Source organism: Oncorhynchus nerka, linkage group LG10, assembly GCF_034236695.1.
Source record: "Oncorhynchus nerka isolate Pitt River linkage group LG10, Oner_Uvic_2.0, whole genome shotgun sequence".
Lineage (NCBI taxonomy): Eukaryota > Metazoa > Chordata > Actinopteri > Salmoniformes > Salmonidae > Oncorhynchus > Oncorhynchus nerka.
Genome location: NC_088405.1, coordinates 100,106,118 through 100,125,732, shown reverse-complemented (window position 1 = coordinate 100,125,732; position 19,615 = coordinate 100,106,118). Strand labels below are relative to the sequence as shown.

Here is a 19,615-nt window from a genome sequence, read left to right as displayed (position 1 = left end):
ATAACACTGTGTTCTGTCAGGGGTCTATATATGTCTCTATAACACTGTGCTCTGTCAGGGGTCAGGGGTCTATATATGTCTCTATAACACTGTGTTCTGTCAGGGGGTCTATATATGTCTCTATAACACTGTGTTCTGTCAGGGGTCTATATATGTCTCTATAACACTGTGTTCTGTCAGGGGTCTATATATGTCTCTATAACACTGTGTTCTGTCAGGGGTCTATATATGTCTCTATAACACTGTGTTCTGTCAGGGGTCTATATATGTCTCTATAACACTGTGTTCTGTCAGGGGTCTATATGTCTCTATAACACTGTGTTCTGTCAGGGTCTATAATGTCACACTGTGTTCTGTCAGGGGTCTATATATGTCTCTATAACACTGTGTTCTGTCAGGGGTCTATATATGTCTCTATAACACTGTGTTCTGTCAGGGGTCTATATATGTCTCTATAACACTGTGTTCTGTCAGGGGTCTATATATATGTCTCTAACACTGTGTTCTGTCAGGGGTCTATATGTCTCTATAACACTGTGTTCTGTCAGGGGTCTATATATGTCTCTATAACACTGTGTTCTGTCAGGGGTCTATATATGTCTCTATAACACTGTGTTCTGTCAGGGGTCTATATATGTCTCTATAACACTGTGTTCTGTCAGGGGTCTATATATGTCTCTATAACACTGTGTTCTGTCAGGGGTCTATATATGTCTCTATAACACTGTGTTCTGTCAGGGGTCTATATATGTCTCTATAACACTGTGTTCTGTCAGGGGTCTATATATGTCTCTATAACACTGTGTTCTGTCAGGGGTCTATATATGTCTCTATAACACTGTGTTCTGTCAGGGGTCTATATATGTCTCTATAACACTGTGTTCTGTCAGGGGTCTATATATGTCTCTATAACACTGTGTTCTGTCAGGGGTCTATATATGTCTCTATAACACTGTGTTCTGTCAGGGGTCTATATATGTCTCTATAACACTGTGTTCTGTCAGTGGGTCAGGGTCTATATATGTCTCTATAACACTGTGTTCTGTCAGGGGTCTATATATGTCTCTATAACACTGTGTTCTGTCAGTGGGTCAGGGTCTATATATGTCTCTATAACACTGTGTTCTGTCAGGGGTCTATATATGTCTCTATAACACTGTGTTCTGTCAGGGGTCTATATATGTCTCTATAACACTGTGTTCTGTCAGGGGTCTATATATGTCTCTATAACACTGTGTTCTGTCAGGGGTCTATATATGTCTCTATAACACTGTGTTCTGTCAGTAACTATATATGTCTCTATAACACTGTGTTCTGTCAGGGGTCAGGGTCTATATATGTCTCTATAACACTGTGTTCTGTCAGGGGTCTATATATGTCTCTATAACACTGTGTTCTGTCAGGGGTCTATATATGTCTCTATAACACTGTGTTCTGTCAGGGGTCTATATATGTCTCTATAACACTGTGTTCTGTCAGGGGTGTCAGGGTTCTGTCAGGGGTCTATATATGTCTCTATAACACTGTGTTCTGTCAGGGGTCTATATATGTCTCTATAACACTGTGTTCTGTCAGGGGTCTATATATGTCTCTATAACACTGTGTTCTGTCAGGGGTCTATATATGTCTCTATAACACTGTGTTCTGTCAGGGGTCTATATATGTCTCTATAACACTGTGTTCTGTCAGGGGGTCAGGGGTCTATATATGTCTCTATAACACTGTGTTCTGTCAGGGGTCTATATATGTCTCTATAACACTGTGTTCTGTCAGGGGTCTATATATGTCTCTATAACACTGTGTTCTGTCAGGGGTCTATATATGTCTCTATAACACTGTGTTCTGTCAGGGGTCTATATATGTCTCTATAACACTGTGTTCTGTCAGGGGTCTATATATGTCTCTATAACACTGTGTTCTGTCAGGGGTCTATATATGTCTCTATAACACTGTGTTCTGTCAGGGGTCTATATATGTCTCTATAACACTGTGTTCTGTCAGGGGTCTATATATGTCTCTATAACACTGTGTTCTGTCAGTCTATATATGTCTCTATAACACTGTGTTCTGTCAGGGGTCTATATATGTCTCTATAACACTGTGTTCTGTCAGGGGTCTATATGTCTCTATAACACTGTGTTCTGTCAGGGGTCTATATATGTCTCTATAACACTGTGTTCTGTCAGGGGTCTATATATGTCTCTATAACACTGTGTTCTGTCAGGGGTCTATATATGTCTCTATAACACTGTGTTCTGTCATAACACTGTGGTCAGGGGTCTATATATGTCTCTATAACACTGTGTTCTGTCAGGGGTCTATATATGTCTCTATAACACTGTGTTCTGTCAGGGGTCTATATATGTCTATAACTATAACACTGTGTTCTGTCAGGGGTCTATATATGTCTCTATAACACTGTGTTCTGTCAGGGGTCTATATATGTCTCTATAACACTGTGTTCTGTCAGGGGTCTCTATAACACTGTGTTCTGTCATATATATGTCTCTATAACACTGTGTTCTGTCAGGGGTCTATATATGTCTCTATAACACTGTGTTCTGTCAGGGGTCTATATATGTCTCTATAACACTGTGTTCTGTCAGGGGTCTATATATGTCTCTATAACACTGTGTTCTGTCAGGGGTCTATATATGTCTCTATAACACTGTGTTCTGTCAGGGGTCAGGGGTCTATATATGTCTCTATAACACTGTGTTCTGTCAGGGGTCTATATATGTCTCTATAACACTGTGTTCTGTCAGGGGTCTATATATGTCTCTATAACACTGTGTTCTGTCAGGGGTCTATATATGTCTCTATAACACTGTGTTCTGTCAGGGGTCTATATATGTCTCTATAACACTGTGTTCTGTCAGGGGTCTATATATGTCTCTATAACACTGTGTTCTGTCAGGGGTCTATATATGTCACTATAACACTGTGTTCTGTCAGGGGTCTATATATGTCTCTATAACACTGTGTTCTGTCAGGGGTCTATATATGTCTCTATAACACTGTGTTCTGTCAGGGGTCTATATATGTCTCTATAACACTGTGTTCTGTCAGGGGTCTATATATGTCTCTATAACACTGTGTTCTGTCAGGGGTCTATATATGGGTCTATATAAGTCTATAACACTGTGTTCTGTCAGGGGTCTATATATGTCTCTATAACACTGTGTTCTGTCAGGGGTCTATATATGTCTCTATAACACTGTGTTCTGTCAGGGGTCTATATATGTCTCTATAACACTGTGTTCTGTCAGGGGTCTATATATGTCTCTATAACACTGTGTTCTGTCAGGGGTCTATATATGTCTCTATAACACTGTGTTCTGTCAGGGGTCTATATATGTCTCTATAACACTGTGTTCTGTCAGGGGTCTATATATGTCTCTATAACACTGTGTTCTGTCAGGGGTCTATATATGTCTCTATAACACTGTGTTCTGTCAGGGGTCTATATATGTCTCTATAACACTGTGTTCTGTCAGGGGTCTATATGTCAGGGTCAGGGGTCTATATATGTCTCTATAACACTGTGTTCTGTCAGGGGTCTATATATGTCTCTATAACACTGTGTTCTGTCAGGGGTCTATATATGTCTCTATAACACTGTGTTCTGTCAGGGGTCTATATATGTCTCTATAACACTGTGTTCTGTCAGGGGTCTATATATGTCTCTATAACACTGTGTTCTGTCAGGGGTCTATATATGTCTCTATAACACTGTGTTCTGTCAGGGGTCTATATAACACTGTGTCTGTCAGGGGTCAGGGGTCTATATAACACTGTGTTCTGTCAGGGGTCTATATATGGTGTTCTGTCAGGGGTCTATATATGTCTCTATAACACTGTGTTCTGTCAGGGGTCTATATATGTCTCTATAACACTGTGTTCTGTCAGGGGTCTATATATGTCTCTATAACACTGTGTTCTGTCAGGGGTCTATATGTCTCTATAACACTGTGTTCTGTCAGGGGTCTCTATAACACTGTGTCTCTGTAACAGGGGTCAGGGTCTATATATGTCTCTATAACACTGTGTTCTGTCAGGGGTCTATATATGTCTCTATAACACTGTGTTCTGTCAGGGGTCTATATATGTCTCTATAACACTGTGTTCTGTCAGGGGTCTATATATGTCTCTATAACACTGTGTTCTGTCAGGGGTCTATATATGTCTCTATAACACTGTGTTCTGTCAGGGGTCTATATATGTCTCTATAACACTGTGTTCTGTCAGGGGTCTATATATATGTCACTATAACACTGTGTTCTGTCAGGGGTCTATATATGTCTCTATAACACTGTGTTCTGTCAGGGGTCAGGGGTGTTCTGTCAGGGGTCTATATATGTCTCTATAACACTGTGTTCTGTCAGGGGTCTATATCACTATAACACTGTGTTCTGTCAGGGGTCTATAACACTGTGTTCTGTCAGGGGTCTATATAGGTCACTATAACACTAACACTGTGTTCTGTCAGGGGTCTATATATGTCTCTATAACACTGTGTTCTGTCAGGGGTCTATATACACTATAACACTGTGTTCTGTCAGGGGTCTATATATGTCTATATGTGTTCTGTCAGGGGTCTATAACACTGTGTTCTGTCAGGGGTCTATATATGTCTCTATAACACTGTGTTCTGTCAGGGGTCTATATATGTCTCTATAACACTGTGTTCTGTCAGGGGGTCTATATATGTCTCTATAACACTGTGTTCTGTCAGGGGTCTATATATGTCACTATAACACTGTGTTCTGTCAGGGGTCTATATAGGTCACTATAACACTGTGTTCTGTCAGGGGTCTATATATGTCTCTATAACACTGTGTTCTGTCAGGGGTCTATATATGTCTCTATAACACTGTGTTCTGTCAGGGGTCTATATATGTCTCTATAACACTGTGTTCTGTCAGGGGTCTATATATGTCTCTATAACACTGTGTTCTGTCAGTGGGTCAGGGGTCTATATATGTCTCTATAACACTGTGTTCTGTCAGGGGTCTATATATGTCTCTATAACACTGTGTTCTGTCAGGGAGCACAAGAAAGTCCAGAAAGCGGCAGGACCGTCTCCTAAAGTTGATTCAGCTGCGGGATAGGGGCACCACCAGTACAGAGCTTGCTCAGGAATGGCAGCAAGTGGGTGAGAGTGCATCTGCACGCACAGTGAGGCAAAGACTTTTGGAGTATGGCCTGGTGTCAAGAAGGGCAGCAAAGAAGCCACTTCTCTCCAGGAAAAGCATCAGGGACAGACTGATATTCTGCAATAGGTACAGGGATTGGACTGCTGAGGACTGGGGTAAAGTCATTTTCTCTGATGAATCTCCTTTCCGATTTTTCAGGGCATCTGGAAAAAAGCTTGTCCGGAGAAGACAAGGTGAGCCCTACCATTAGTCCTGTGTCATGCCAACAGTAAAGCATCCTGAGACCATTCATGTGTGGGGTTGCTTCTCAGCCAAGGGAGTGGGCTCACTCACAATTTTTCCTAAGAACACATCCATGAATAAAGAATGGTACCAACACATCCTCCGAGAGCAACTTCTCCCAACCATCTAGGAATAGTTTGGTGACGAACACTGCCTTTTCCAGCATGTTGGAGCACCTTGCCACGAAGCAAAAATGATAACTAAGTGGTTCGGGAACAAAACATCGATATTTTGGGTCCATGGCCAGGAAACTCCCCAGACCTTAATCCTATTGAGGACTTGTGGTCAATCCTCAAGAGGCGGGTGCATAAACAAAACCCCACACATTCTGACAAAGTCCAGCATTGATTATGCAAGAATGGGCTGCCATCAGTCAGGATGTGGCCCAGAAGTTAATTGACAGCATGCCAGGGCGGATTGCAGAGGTCTTGAAAAAGAAGGGTCAGCACTGCAAATATTGACTCTTTGCATCAACTTCATGTAATTGTCAATAAAAGCCTTTGACACTTATGAAATGCTTGTAATTATACATCAGTATTCCATAGTAACATCTGACAAAAAATATCTAAAGACACTGAGGCAGCAAACTTTGTGGAAATGTTATGTTTGTGTCACTCTCAAAACTTTTGGCCACGACTGTATACAGTGTACATTCATCTGCCTCTGTAGGCAGGTTATGAAGACAAACCTTCATGTGCTTCTGAAGGCACGTTATGAAGACATACCTTCATGTGCTTCTGAAGGCACGTTATGAAGACATACCTTCATGTGCTTCTGTAGGCACGTTATGAAGACAAACCTTCATCTGCTTCTGTTGGCACGTTATGAAGACAAACCTTCAGGTTGTTATGAAGACAAGTTATTCAGAAAGTAATTCAAATGCCTTTATTTATTCCACATTTTGTTGTGTTAAATTAAAAGGGTTTAGTTGTCATTTTTGTCAACGATCGACACAATGCTGTGTAAATGCTGTGTAACTTCAACGTGGAAGAAAAATTCTAACATTTGTAAAAATAAAAAATAAAAATAAAAGTTATTAAATGTAAAACACACAAATATAAGTAAGTATTCAACACCCTGAGTCACTACACGTTAGAATCATCTCTCACAGCGATTACAGCTGTGATTCTTTCTCAGTATGTCTCTAAGAGCTTTGCACATTATTCTTTTGAAAATCCTTCAAACTCTTTCAAATTTGTTGTTGATTATTGCTTTCTTTTTTATCCTGAAAAACTCCCTAGTCCTTGATGTTGACAAGCATACCCATGATATAATGTAACCACCACCATACTTGAAAATATGGAGAGTGGTACTCAGTGATGTGTTGTGTTGGATTTGCTCCCAACATAACACTTTGGATTCAGGACATTCATTTCTATCGTCACATTTAGCAGTTTTCCTGTTCCCTCTGTCGTTTAGGTTAGTATTGTGGCGTAACTCAGTTTTCTCCTATCACAGCCATTCAACTCTCTAACTGTTTTAAAGTCACCATTGGCCTCATGGTGAAATCCCTGAGTGATTTTCAATCCGGTTTCGGAGCTGGTCACGGGTGCACCACAGTCACGCTAATGGTACTAAACATGGTACTAGCCATTGATAAAAGACAGTACTGTGCAGCCATCTTCATCAAACTTGACTCTGTCAATCATCGTATTCTTACCAAGAGCCTTGGTTTCTCAAATGACTGCCTCGTCTGGTTCACCAACTTCTTCTCAGACAGAGTTCAGTGTGTCAAATCGGAGGGCTTGTTGTCCGGACCTCTTGCAGTTTCTATGGGGGTGCCACAGGGTTCAATTCATGGGCCGACTCTTTTCTCTGTATACATCAATGATGTCGCTCTCTGCTGGTGATTCCCTGATCCACCTCTACGCAGACAACACCATTCTGTATACATCTGGCCCTTCTTTGGACACTGTGTTAACTAACCTCTAAACGAGCTTCAATGCCATACAACTCTCCTTCCGTGGCCTCCAACTGCTCTGAAACGCTAGTAAAACCAAATGCATGCTTTTCAACTGCTCGCTGCCAGCACCCGCCTGCCCGTCCAGCATCACTACTCTGGACGGTTCTGACTTAGAATATGTGGACAACTACAATTACCTAGGTGTCTGGCTAGACTGTAAACTCTCCTTCCAGACTCATATTAAACATCTCCAATCCAAAATTAAGTTTAGAACCGGCTTCCTATTTCGCAACAAAGCCTCCTTCAATCCCGCCGCCAAACATACCCTGGTAAACCTGACTATCCTACTGATCCTCGACTTCGGCGATGTCATTTACAAAATAGCTTCCAATACTCTACTAAGCAAACTGAATGCAGTCTATCACAGTGTCATCCATTTTGTCACCAAAGCCCTGTATAACACCCACTACTGCGAACTGAATGCTCTAGTTGGCTGGCCCTCACTAGATATTCGTCGCCAGACCCACTGGCTCCAGGTCATCTATAAGTCTATGCTAGGTAAAACTCTGCCTTATCTCAACTCACTGGTCACCATAGCAACACCCACTCATAGCAAGGCGCTCCAGCAGGTATATTTACTGGTCATCCCCAAAGCCAACACCTCCTTTAGCCGCCTTTCAATCCAGTACTCTGCTGCCAATGACTGGAACGAATTGCAAAAATCACTGAAGCTGGAGACTTATACTTCCCTCACTAACTTTAAACATCAGCTATCTGAGCAGCTTACCGAGCTTACCGATCACTGCAGCTGTACATTGCCCACCTGTAAATAGCAATTGTGGGAAGCAATCTACCTACCTCATCCCCATATTGTTTTTATTTACTTTTCTGCCCTTTTGCACACCAGTATTTCTACTTGCACATCATCATCTGCTCATCTATCACTCCAATGTTAATTTGCTAAATTGTAATTACTTCGCTACTATGGCCTATTCATTGCCTTATCTCCTTACTCCACTTGCACACACTGTATATAGACTTTCTTTTTTTATCCAATGTGTTATTGACTGTACGCTTGTTTATTCCATGTGTAACTCTGTGTTGTTGTTTGTGTCACACTGCGTTGCTTTATCGTGGCCGGGTCACAGTTGTAAATGAGAACTACCTGGTTAAATAAAGGTGAAATAAAAAAATAATAATAATTAAAAAAAATCTATATGAATACAAAAAATGTCCTTCCAGCAACTGAGTAGGTGCCCTTCTTTGCGAGGCTATTGGACAACCTCCCTGGTCTTTGAGGTTAAATCTGTGTTTGAAGTTCACTGCTCGACAGATATGTGTTTAATCATGTTTTATCATTGGAAAGTAATACAAATGGAGGTGATGGTTTGCTTTAGGACCACGCGGACACCTCCAAGCGGTCGGGTAGGCTGCTTGGAGTGTTTTTCCGACCTGAAAAAAATAAAATTACAATATTATAATTATGTCCCACCCACTTCTAAAACCAAAGTTGCACCCCTGGGTACAGAAGTCATAAAAATAATGTTAATTTAACCACTATTATTGTACACAGAATAAGTCCATGCAACTCATTATGTGTTTAATTAAGGGTTCCGGTAGAAATGGCAGAGCGCGAAAAGAAAAAATGAAATTTAACTTTCATACATTCACAAGTGCAATACACCTAATTAAAGATGAACTTCTTGTTAATCTAGCCATCATGTCTGATTTCAAAAAGGCTTTACAGCAAAAGCACACCATATGATTATGTTAGGTCAGAGCCTAGTCACAAAAAAACATACAGCCATTTTCCAGCCAAAGAGAGGAGTCACTTAAAGCAGAAATAGAGATAAAATTAATCACTAACCTTTGATGATCTTCATCAGATGGCACTCATAGGACCTCATGTTACTCAATACATGTATGTTTTGTTCGATAAAGTTCATATATTTATATCCAAAAACGCACATCGGTGCGTTATGTTCAGTAATGTTGTGCCTCGACATCGGGCGAATTTGCTAAGAGCCACATCAATTTACAGAAATACTCATCATAAACTTTGATAAAAAAATACATGTGTTATGCATAGAATTAAAGATATACTTCTCCTTAATGCAAACGTTGTGTCAGATTTCAAAAAAGCTTTACGAAAAAAGCACACCATGCAATTATCTGAGTACAGCGCTAAGCCACGAAAACAAGCCATGTTGTGGGGTCAGTAAAAGTCAGAAATAGCGTTATAAATATTCACTTACCTTTGATGATCTTCATCAGAATGCACTCACAGGAATCCCAGTTCCACAATAAATGTTTGTTTTGTTCGATGAAGTTCATCTTTATGTCCAAATGCCTCCTTTTTTGTTAGCGTGTTTAGTTCACCCATCGAAACTCACAAGGCGCAAGCAAGTCCAGACGAAAGTACAGACGAAAAGTCCAAAAAAGTTAAATTACAGATCGTAGAAACATGTCAAACGATGTCAATCTTTAGAATGTTTTTATCATACATCTTTTTCCTTTCTAGTGGAAGCCTTAGGAAGTGCAATATGACACCATTTACAATGTATATTGGATAGGCAAAGACTTGAAAACCTGCAAACCTCAGATTTCCCACTTCCTGATTGGATTTTTCTCAGGTTTTTGCCTGCCATATGAGTTCTGTTATACTAACAGACATCATTAAAACAGTTTTAGAAACATCAGAGTAATTTCTATCCAACTCTACTAATGATATGCATATATTAGCTTCTGGGCCTGAGTAGCAGGCAGTTTACTCTGGGTACGCTTGTCATCCGAACATGAAAATACTGTCCCCTATCCCAAACAGGTTAACACATTTGTACTCCTGAAATGACTTAGTCTTGCCATAACAAAGAGTTTGAAGACTTTTTGACTCAAGACATTTCAGCTTTTAATTTTTTATTCATTTGTAACAAAAATCAAAAAAACAGAATTCCACGTTGACATTATAGGGTAGAGACACAAACATCTCAATTTAATCAATGTTAAATTCAGACTGTAACACAACAACATCAAATTAAAAATTAAAGTGAATACATTCTGAAGGCACATAACTACAACCTGGAGTCAGACTAGAGATGGACACAATCACATATGGTAAGGATTGCATCAATGATAAGTAGGCATTTAAATTGGGTAAGAGGTCAGTTATGTGACAGGTGTGTTTTACCAGAACTCACTAGTGTTATTGCCCATGTAGTGGTTAAATCCCAAATGGCATCCTATTCCCTACAATAGTCTACTATGTCGACCAGAGCCCTGAGGACCCTGGGCAAAACTAGTGCAATTTGGGAGGCACCACTATCTGTTTGTAAATCATCAACCTGGGCTATGGCAGGACTTCTGTACTATCAGGAGTATGAACCTTCAGAAGTTCAAAGTATTGCCAGCCGATATGTAACCATTTTCTCTGTTAGTGTTGCATGGACTCTATAGCACCGGTAAGCCAACTCTTATTGCATATTCTTATTCACCTACACTCAAGTAGTTTGTTGTTAAGTAATAGTGTAATAAAGATGTGCAGACAATAGTAACTTATTGACACGAGTATATAACATAATGATGAAGCTTAATGAACTGTTATTTACCTATACGTTGCACGAGTGTAAGACTTGATAGGCTTTCAGGTCAATAAAGCATTTTACGTCTAGAGGTGACTAGTTGGAAAAACAAGTGACTTTTGTCCTCTTTTTCCTCTGTGTAGACACAATGTATTCCCGCTCTCCTTGGGGACACCTCTCGTTTCTAAGTCTGGTGTCATTTCTCCTACTCCTTCCTGCACCGTCCTGCCATGGAGGAAAAGTCCTGGTCTATCCTGTCGATGGAAGCCACTGGATCAACATGAAGGTGCTCAATGTTGTGTCTAGCGTTTTGTTAAAGATGGGGTTTAAAGCCTTGAGACAAGTGAGACTTGGATTGTGTATATATGTCTAGCGTTTTGTTACTTTACAAAGTTACTTTACAAAGATTTCATGCTGAAATCAAACAAGGAAAAATCAGGGAATTTTGAAAAGCAAATAGAAATTGGTTCCATAATTGTGTCTTGACATATTATACACTGGGTGTACAAAACATTAGGAACACCTGCCCTTTCCACGATATAGACTGATGAGGTAAATCCAGCTGAAATACCTGTTAAATCCACTTCAATCAGTGTAGATGAAGGGGAGGAGACATGTTAAAGAAGGATTTATAAGCCTTGAGACAAGTGAGACTTGGATTGTGTCTGTGTGCCATTCAGAGGGTGAAAGTGTAATACAAAATATTTCAGTGCCCTTGAACAGGGTCTGGTAGTAGGTGCCAGGCGCACATGTTTCAGTGTGTCAAGAACTGCAACTTACTGTTTACTTAGTTACATTTGACCAAATCCCTCCAGTTACATAGGTTTATACTATTATCTATTATGTCGCAGGGCTCGACATACAGGACTGCCCGCTGGCCGGGGGAGGTTATTAATGGAAACTTTCTGGGCAGTCAGTCATCCACGGCCTGCTTGGAAAAAATACATATATTTATGTATAAACTCTGCAAAAAATAAATAAAACGTCCTCTCACTGTGTTTATTTTCAGCAAACTTAACATGTGTAGATATTTGTATGAACATAAGAAGATTCAACAACTGAGACATAAACTGAACAAGTTCCACAGACATGTAACTAACATAAATGGAATAATGTGTCCCTGAACAAAGGGTCAAAATCAAAGTAACAGTCAGTATCTAGTGTGGCCACCAGCTGCATTAAAACCTCTTAGGGATCCCTTAATGGCCGACCGTCTGTAAGCTATTAATGTCTTAACGACCGTTCCACAGGTGCATGTTCATTAGTTGTTCATGGTTCATTGAACAAGCATAGGAAACAATGTTTAAACCCTTGAATATCTGTCAAGATAAATATTTATTACGAATTATTTTAGAAAGACAAGGTAAAAGGGAAGTTTCATTTTTATTATATTTTTATATTTTTATTTCATAGTTTATATATATACAGTACAGTTGAAGTCGGAGGTTTGGACACACCTACTCATTTAAGTGTTTCTTTGTGTGACTAATTTTTACATTGTAGAATAATAGTGAAGACATCAACACTATTAAATAACACATAGGGAATAATGTAGTAACCAAAAAAGTGTTAAACAAATCAAAATATATTTTAGATTTTAGATTCTTCAAAGTAGCCACCCTTTGCCTTGATGACAGCTTTGCAGACTTTGGACATTTGACTGCCAAACACAACACTAAACGTTGTAAATAGCTAGGTCCGCAAGAAGAAGAAAAATCTGTTTTTGTTTGCACACAGTTTACAGTAAGGTGTTAAAAATGACCAAGCCAAATGTGTAACTAGTACTGAAGTAGTTTTCTGACAGGATACGTTTTTACTTTTACTTGAGTAAATTACAACCTAAGTAGCAGTACTTTTACTTAAATACGGATTTTCAGTACTATAGCCACCTCTGCCATTGGTCATTTACCGTTATGGTGTTCTGCACAAGTTTTGCTATTTCAAATGAATGATTTCAACCATGTTAATCAGGCCACACCTTACCACAACCACCAGGGTGGGTGAGTTCAAACCCCCGAGCTGACAAGGTACAAATCTGTCGTTCTGCCCCTGAACAGGCAGTTAACCCACTGTTCCCAGGCCGTCATTGAAAATAAGAATGTGTTCTTAACTGACTTGCCTGGTTAAATAAAGGTAAAATTAAAAAAGGGTGGGTGTCGGCCCTCCGGGACCGGAATTGAAGAACCCTGCATCTCAATGAGACTACTGTGTATACTGTGCTAACATATGGAGTTGAAGAACCCTGCATCTCAATGAGACTACTGTGTATACTGTGCTAACATATGGAGTTATTTTAGGACGGTCATACTGTGGATCATTTAGCTAAATGATGTTGAATTATAGGACCCCTTTAGGTATTAAAAAATATATATTGAAAAAAGATTTGATAAAATATTGAATTTGGCCTTTACTACTATAGCCCATAGAAATGCATTGAATGACATTGCAAAAAAGGAAATGGTTTTGAAGTGTCTGTATTATATCTTATTTTCATTTTTGAATATTTAATCCCTTATTTTCTATGCAAAATGACCTTCATACCTCCATTTGCTTGCATGGGTTAGCTTCGGACGAGTCCAGTGACACTGCTGGGGGTCGTAGAACAAAACAGAGAACACTATCATGTTTGTGAGAGTCATCTTTCCATAGACTGGTCATATTAGTTTTGTAGGTCAAACTGTTGGGACCCTACAGATGTTTTCGTGAGAAGACCGATTTCGGGATGTCTCAAAGTCTGACAAACGCTGCTGTAGCTCGGCCAACTTCCACCGCAGATGTGGAAGGCTGACCTAGGCAGATGCAGTGGATTGAGATCAGGTCATGATATCTCCAGCTTGAACTGAAAGATTTTGATGCACATTTACTTCTTAGGTTTCTTAGATTGAGGATTAATACCTTTTATAAAGCACATTTTTGACAGCTCTCCACAACATGCCTCTGACATAATACCATTCCCTTGTGAGCTTACTAACGTCACCAATGTGTAGGTACTGATCGAGGAGCTTCATGCCAGAGGCCACAACATCACGGTAGTCAGACCCTCCACCAGCTGGTACATCACTGAGGAGTCACCTCTATACACCTCCATCACCATCAAGGAGAAAGAATCCTTATACAGCTTCTTCGAGGCCTTCCTACAGAAGCACTTTAAGGTATATGTCTTCATAATGTAGCTACAGTACAGAAGAACCTGAATGTATGTCTTTGCAATGTGCCTACTGAAGACCCTGAAGGTATGTCTTCATAACGTGCCTATAGAAGAACCTGAAGGTATGCCTTCATAACGTGCCTTCAGAAGCACATGAAGGTTTGATGTGTCTTCTTGATTGGTTGATTGGTTGATCAATCGATCCAGCCAGCAAACGAGCCAATCAACCATCCAGCAAGACATCCATTTATTTTGTCTAAGAAACATTCAATCTCTGTTTAATATCTTACTTCAGGCTCAGCAAGAGGTGGTATCAACACTGAGGTTCTTCCAACTAACCATGGAGTTCCTCAGTATGATAGAAGAAGCGCACATCCTGGCTTGCGACACACTGGCTCGCATGTTTGACGACAAGAAGCTGATGAAGAGTCTCCAGGACGCTCAGTATGACATGATGCTCACCGACCCTGCTATGGCTGGAGGGCTGCTGATGGCCCACTACCTCAAACTGCCTGTGGTGCTCAACGCCCGTTGGATCACCAGCGGGGAGGGCCATTTTGCCATCGCCCCCTCTCCCCTGTCCTACATCCCGGTCCCAGGGTCTGGATTCACTGACAAGATGACCTTCGTCCAACGGGTCCAAAACATGCTGCACTACAGCATCATCGTGTATCAGCAGAGGTTCATGGTTGGGCCGAGTTATGACGCAATTTGCTTCAAGTACTTCGAAGGGGGCTGTGACATCATCTCCTTGATCCAGGAAGCTGACATCTGGCTGATGAGGTCTGACTTTGTGTTTGACTTCCCCCGTCCCACCATGCCCAACGTCGTCTACATGGGGGGGTTCCAGTGCAAGCCGGCCCAGCCCCTGCCTCCAGACCTGGAGGAGTTTGTCCAGAGTGCCGGGGAGCATGGGGTGATCGTCATGTCTCTGGGGACTCTTGTCAATGCACTTCCTGTTGATATCACAGACCAGATCGCCAGCGTGTTCGCCAAGCTGCCTCAGAAGGTATCCTGATTGTTTTTCATTATTAGCATTTATATGTAAAGCTCTCTGCAATGCAAGTGATGTAAACGAGAAGTTATTTAAAGATAAATTAATATCTTCTTCTTCTTCTATCTAAGGTGATCTGGAGGCACCGGGGCAAGAGGCCCTCCACTCTGGGCAACAACACTCTTCTGGTGGACTGGATGCCCCAGAAAGACCTCCTGGGCCACCCCCAGACCAGAGCCTTTGTGGCCCACGGAGGAACCAACGGGGTCCAGGAGGCCATCTACCACGGCACCCCATTACTGGGGATACCCCTGTTCTTTGACCAGTATGACAATCTTCTGCGTCTGCAGGAGAGAGGCGCTGCCAAGATCCTGGAGCTGGCCATGTTCAACGGACCCAGTTTCCAGCAGGCTCTGAACCAGGTGCTCACCCACGCCCCCTACAGGGAGAACATGCAGAGGCTGTCCCGCCTGCACAGGGACCAGCCCATCAAGCCCATGGACAAGGCCCTCTTCTGGTTGGAGTTTGTGATGGGACACAAGGGGGCGTCTCACCTCCGTACGTCGGCCAACAGGATGCCCTGGTACTCTTACCACTCTGTGGATGTGCTGCTACTGCTGCTGGCTGCCGGGGGAGGAGTCTTGCTCTTTACTGGGCTCCTGATCAGGATCCTCTGGAGAACCTGCCGGAAGAACAGGAACAAAACCAAACAACACTGACACCAGTAGCAGAATCACATTACTGGAAATCAAGACTGTTCTCAGGGCAGACCTGGATATAGCTAAATAGTTTTAATTATACCATTTTAGGTAACCCTACCCTTTTCCCTAAACTTAATGTAGTTCTCCTAAGCCACTGGGTAAGTTCTCTTAACCTGCTACAAAAAAGTAACTTCTGTTAGTAAAAATGAGCAGACACTGCCCTGAGAGCAGTGTTAGTAAAAATGAGCAGACACTGCCCTGAGAGCAGTGTTAGTATCCACTAATTAGATACAGCCCATTAGATGTTCTTTAATCTATATGAATTATAAATCTGTACTTATATCAGGAACAACATCAAACAACGTATTAAAACCTACAACAACCGTGCAGCCACAGGGTCTTCAGAAAGTATTCACATCCCTTGACTTGTTCAACATTTTGATGTGTTACAGCCTGAATTTAAAATTGATTAAAAAAAAAAGAGAAAAAAAAGCTGAAATGTCTTGAGTCAATAAGTTTTCAATCATTTTGTTATGGCCTAAATATGTTCATGAGTAAAAATGTGCTTCACCAAGTCACATAAGTTGAATGGACTCACTCACATAATTTTTTATGACTACCTTATCTCTGAACCCCACACATACAATTATCTGTTATGTCCCTCAGTAACGAGCAGTGAATTTCAAACACAGATTCAACCACAAAGACCAGGGAGGTTTTCCAATGCCTCACAAACCTCCTAACAGGGATTTCACTCAGTTGCCGAAGAGGAAGGAAACTCCTCAGGGATTTCACCACGAGGCCAATGGTGACTTTAAAACGGTCACAGAGTTTAATGGCTGTGATAGGAGACAGCTGAGGATGGATCAATAGCATTATAGTTACTCCACAATGCAAACCTAAATGACAGAGTGAAAAGAAGCAAGCCTGTACAGAATACAAATATTCCAAAACATGGTCCAACCCACATGTTGTTATAAAACACAGTGGTGAGTTCTGTAGCCAGCACCCGTAATAAACCTAAGTGGTGAGTTCTGTAGCCAGCACCCGTAATAAACCTAAGTGGTGAGTTCTGTAGCCAGCAACCTTAATAAACCTGAGTGGTGAGTTCTGTAGCCAGCACCCGTAATAAACCTAAGTGCGCAATGATAAGTAGCATCCAGCGATTTAAGTGTTGATGCCGTAACCTTCATGTAAATAACATCCCCATAATCTGTAACAGACATAAAAGTAGCTTGCACAATTTGTCTTCTATTTGTAGAGGACAAACATGTCCTGTTTCTGAAGAGGAATTCTAGCTTGGTTTTTAGCCGTTTATAAAGTTTGTCAACATGCATTTTAATAGAATGTTCATCATCCCTAAGTATTTATATGCAGAGACCCTTATCAGTAGGTGATGGTGATCCTAGAGATTATACCTGTCTATCTAAAACATGGGTCTCCCATGGTGTCTGTCTCCTTCTCCATCTGAGTGTTTAATTGCTTAATTGATCTGTTCATTGGAACCGATAACTCATTAATACGATCATCACACACACACTTAAATCAAATCAAATCAAATCAAATTTTATTTGTCACATACACATGGTTAGCAGATGTTAATGCGAGTGTAGCGAAATGCTTGTGCTTCTAGTTCCGACAATGCAGTGATAACCAACAAGTAATCTAACTAACAATTCTAAAACTACTGTCTTATACACAGTGTAAGGGGATAAAGAATATGTACATAAGGATATATGAGTGAGTGATGGTACAGAGCGGCATACAGTAGATGGTATCGAGTAGAGTATATACATATGAGATGAGTATGTAGACAAAGTAAACAAAGTGACATAGTTAAAGTGGCTAGTGATACATGTATTACATAAGGATGCAGTCGATGATGTAGAGTACAGTATATACGTATGCATATGAGATGAATAATGTAGGGTAAGTAACATTATATAAGGTAGCATTGTTTAAAGTGGCTAGTGATATATTTACATCATTTCCCATCAATTCCCATTATTAAAGTGGCTGGAGTTGGGTCAGTGTCAATGACAGTGTGTTGGCAGCAGCCACTCAATGGTGGCTGTTTAACAGTCTGATAGCCTTGAGATAGAAGCTGTTTTTCAGTCTCTCAGTCCCAGCTTTGATGCACCTGTACTGACCTCGCCTTCTGGATGATAGCGGGGTGAACGGGCAGTGGTTCGGGTGGTTGATGTCCTTGATGATCTTTATGGCCTTCCTGTAACATCGGGTGGTGTAGGTGTCCTGGAGGGCAGGTAGTTTGCCCCCGGTGATGCGTTGTGCAGACCTCACTACCCTCTGGAGAGCCTTACGGTTGAGGGCGGAGCAGTTGCCGTACCAGGCGGTGATACAGCCCGCCAGGATGCTCTCGATTGTGCATCTGTAGAAGTTTGTGAGTGCTTTTGGTGACAAGCCGAATTTCTTCAGCCTCCTGAGGTTGAAGAGGCGCTGCTGCGCCTTCTTCACGACGCTGTCAGTGTGAGTGGACCAATTCAGTTTGTCTGTGATGTGTATGCCGAGGAACTTAAAACTTGCTACCCTCTCCACTACTGTTCCATCGATGTGGATAGGGGTGTTCCCTCTGCTGTTTCCTGAAGTCCACAATCATCTCCTTAGTTTTGTTGACGTTGAGTGTGAGGTTATTTTCCTGACACCACACTCCGAGGGCCCTCACCTCCTCCCTGTAGGCCGTCTCGTCGTTGTTGGTAATCAAGCCTACCACTGTTGTGTCGTCCGCAAACTTGATGATTGAGTTGGAGGCGTGCGTGGCCACGCAGTCGTGGGTGAACAGGGAGTACAGGAGAGGGCTCAGAACGCACCCTTGTGGGGCCCCGTGTTGAGGATCAGCGGGAGGAGATGTTGTTGCCTACCCTCACCACCTGGGGCGGCCCGTCAGGAAGTCCAGTACCCAGTTGCACAGGGCGGGGTCGAGACCCAGGGTCTCGAGCTTGATGACGAGCTTGGAGGGTACTATGGTGTTGAATGCCGAGCTGTAGTCGATGAACAGCATTCTCACATAGGTATTCCTCTTGTCCAGGTGGGTTAGGGCAGTGTGCAGTGTGGTTGAGATTGCATCGTCTGTGGACCTATTTGGGCGGTAAGCAAATTGGAGTGGGTCTAGGGTGTCAGGTAGGGTGGAGGTGATATGGTCCTTGACTAGTCTCTCAAAGCACTTCATGATGACGGAAGTGAGTGCTACGGGGCGGTAGTCGTTTAGCTCAGTTACCTTAGCTTTCTTGGGAACAGGAACAATGGTGGCCCTCTTGAAGCATGTGGGAACAGCAGACTGGTATAGGGATTGATTGAATATGTCCGTAAACACACCGGCCAGCTGGTCTGCGCATGCTCTGAGGGCGCGGCTGGGGATGCCGTCTGGGCTTGCAGCCTTGCGAGGGTTAACACGTTTAAATGTCTTACTCACCTCGGCTGCAGTGAAGGAGAGACCGCATGTTTTCGTTGCAGGCCGTGTCAGTGGCACTGTATTGTCCTCAAAGCGGGCAAAAAAGTTATTTAGTCTGCCTGGGAGCAAGACATCCTGGTCCGTGACTGGGCTGGGTTTCTTCTTGTAGTCCGTGATTGACTTTAGACCCTGCCACATGCCTCTTGTGTCTGAGCCATTGAATTGAGATTCCACTTTGTCTCTGTACTGACGCTTAGCTTGTTTAATAGCCTTGCGGAGGGAATAGCTGCATTGTTTATATTCGGACATGTTACCAGACACCTTGCCCTGATTAAAAGCAGTGGTTCGCGCTTTCAGTTTCACGCGAATGCTGCCATCAATCCACGGTTTCTGGTTTGGGAATGTTTTTATCGTTGCTATGGGAACGACATCTTCGACGCACGT

The 19,615-nt window shown here is 41.9% G+C and overlaps 1 protein-coding gene across 1 annotated transcript; it reads left to right on the top strand.

The window, feature by feature from the left end:
• Positions 1-10,774: 10,774 nt before the first annotated feature.
• LOC135573813 (UDP-glucuronosyltransferase 2C1-like) lies at positions 10,775-16,245 on the top strand. The gene is made up of 5 exons (XM_065024008.1): positions 10,775-10,799; positions 11,063-11,205; positions 13,907-14,071; positions 14,363-15,076; positions 15,193-16,245. Exons 2-5 carry the CDS (start codon positions 11,068-11,070, stop codon positions 15,778-15,780), a joined length of 1,605 nt encoding a protein of 534 aa, XP_064880080.1. The 5' UTR covers positions 10,775-10,799; positions 11,063-11,067; the 3' UTR covers positions 15,781-16,245.
• Positions 16,246-19,615: the final 3,370 nt, after the last annotated feature.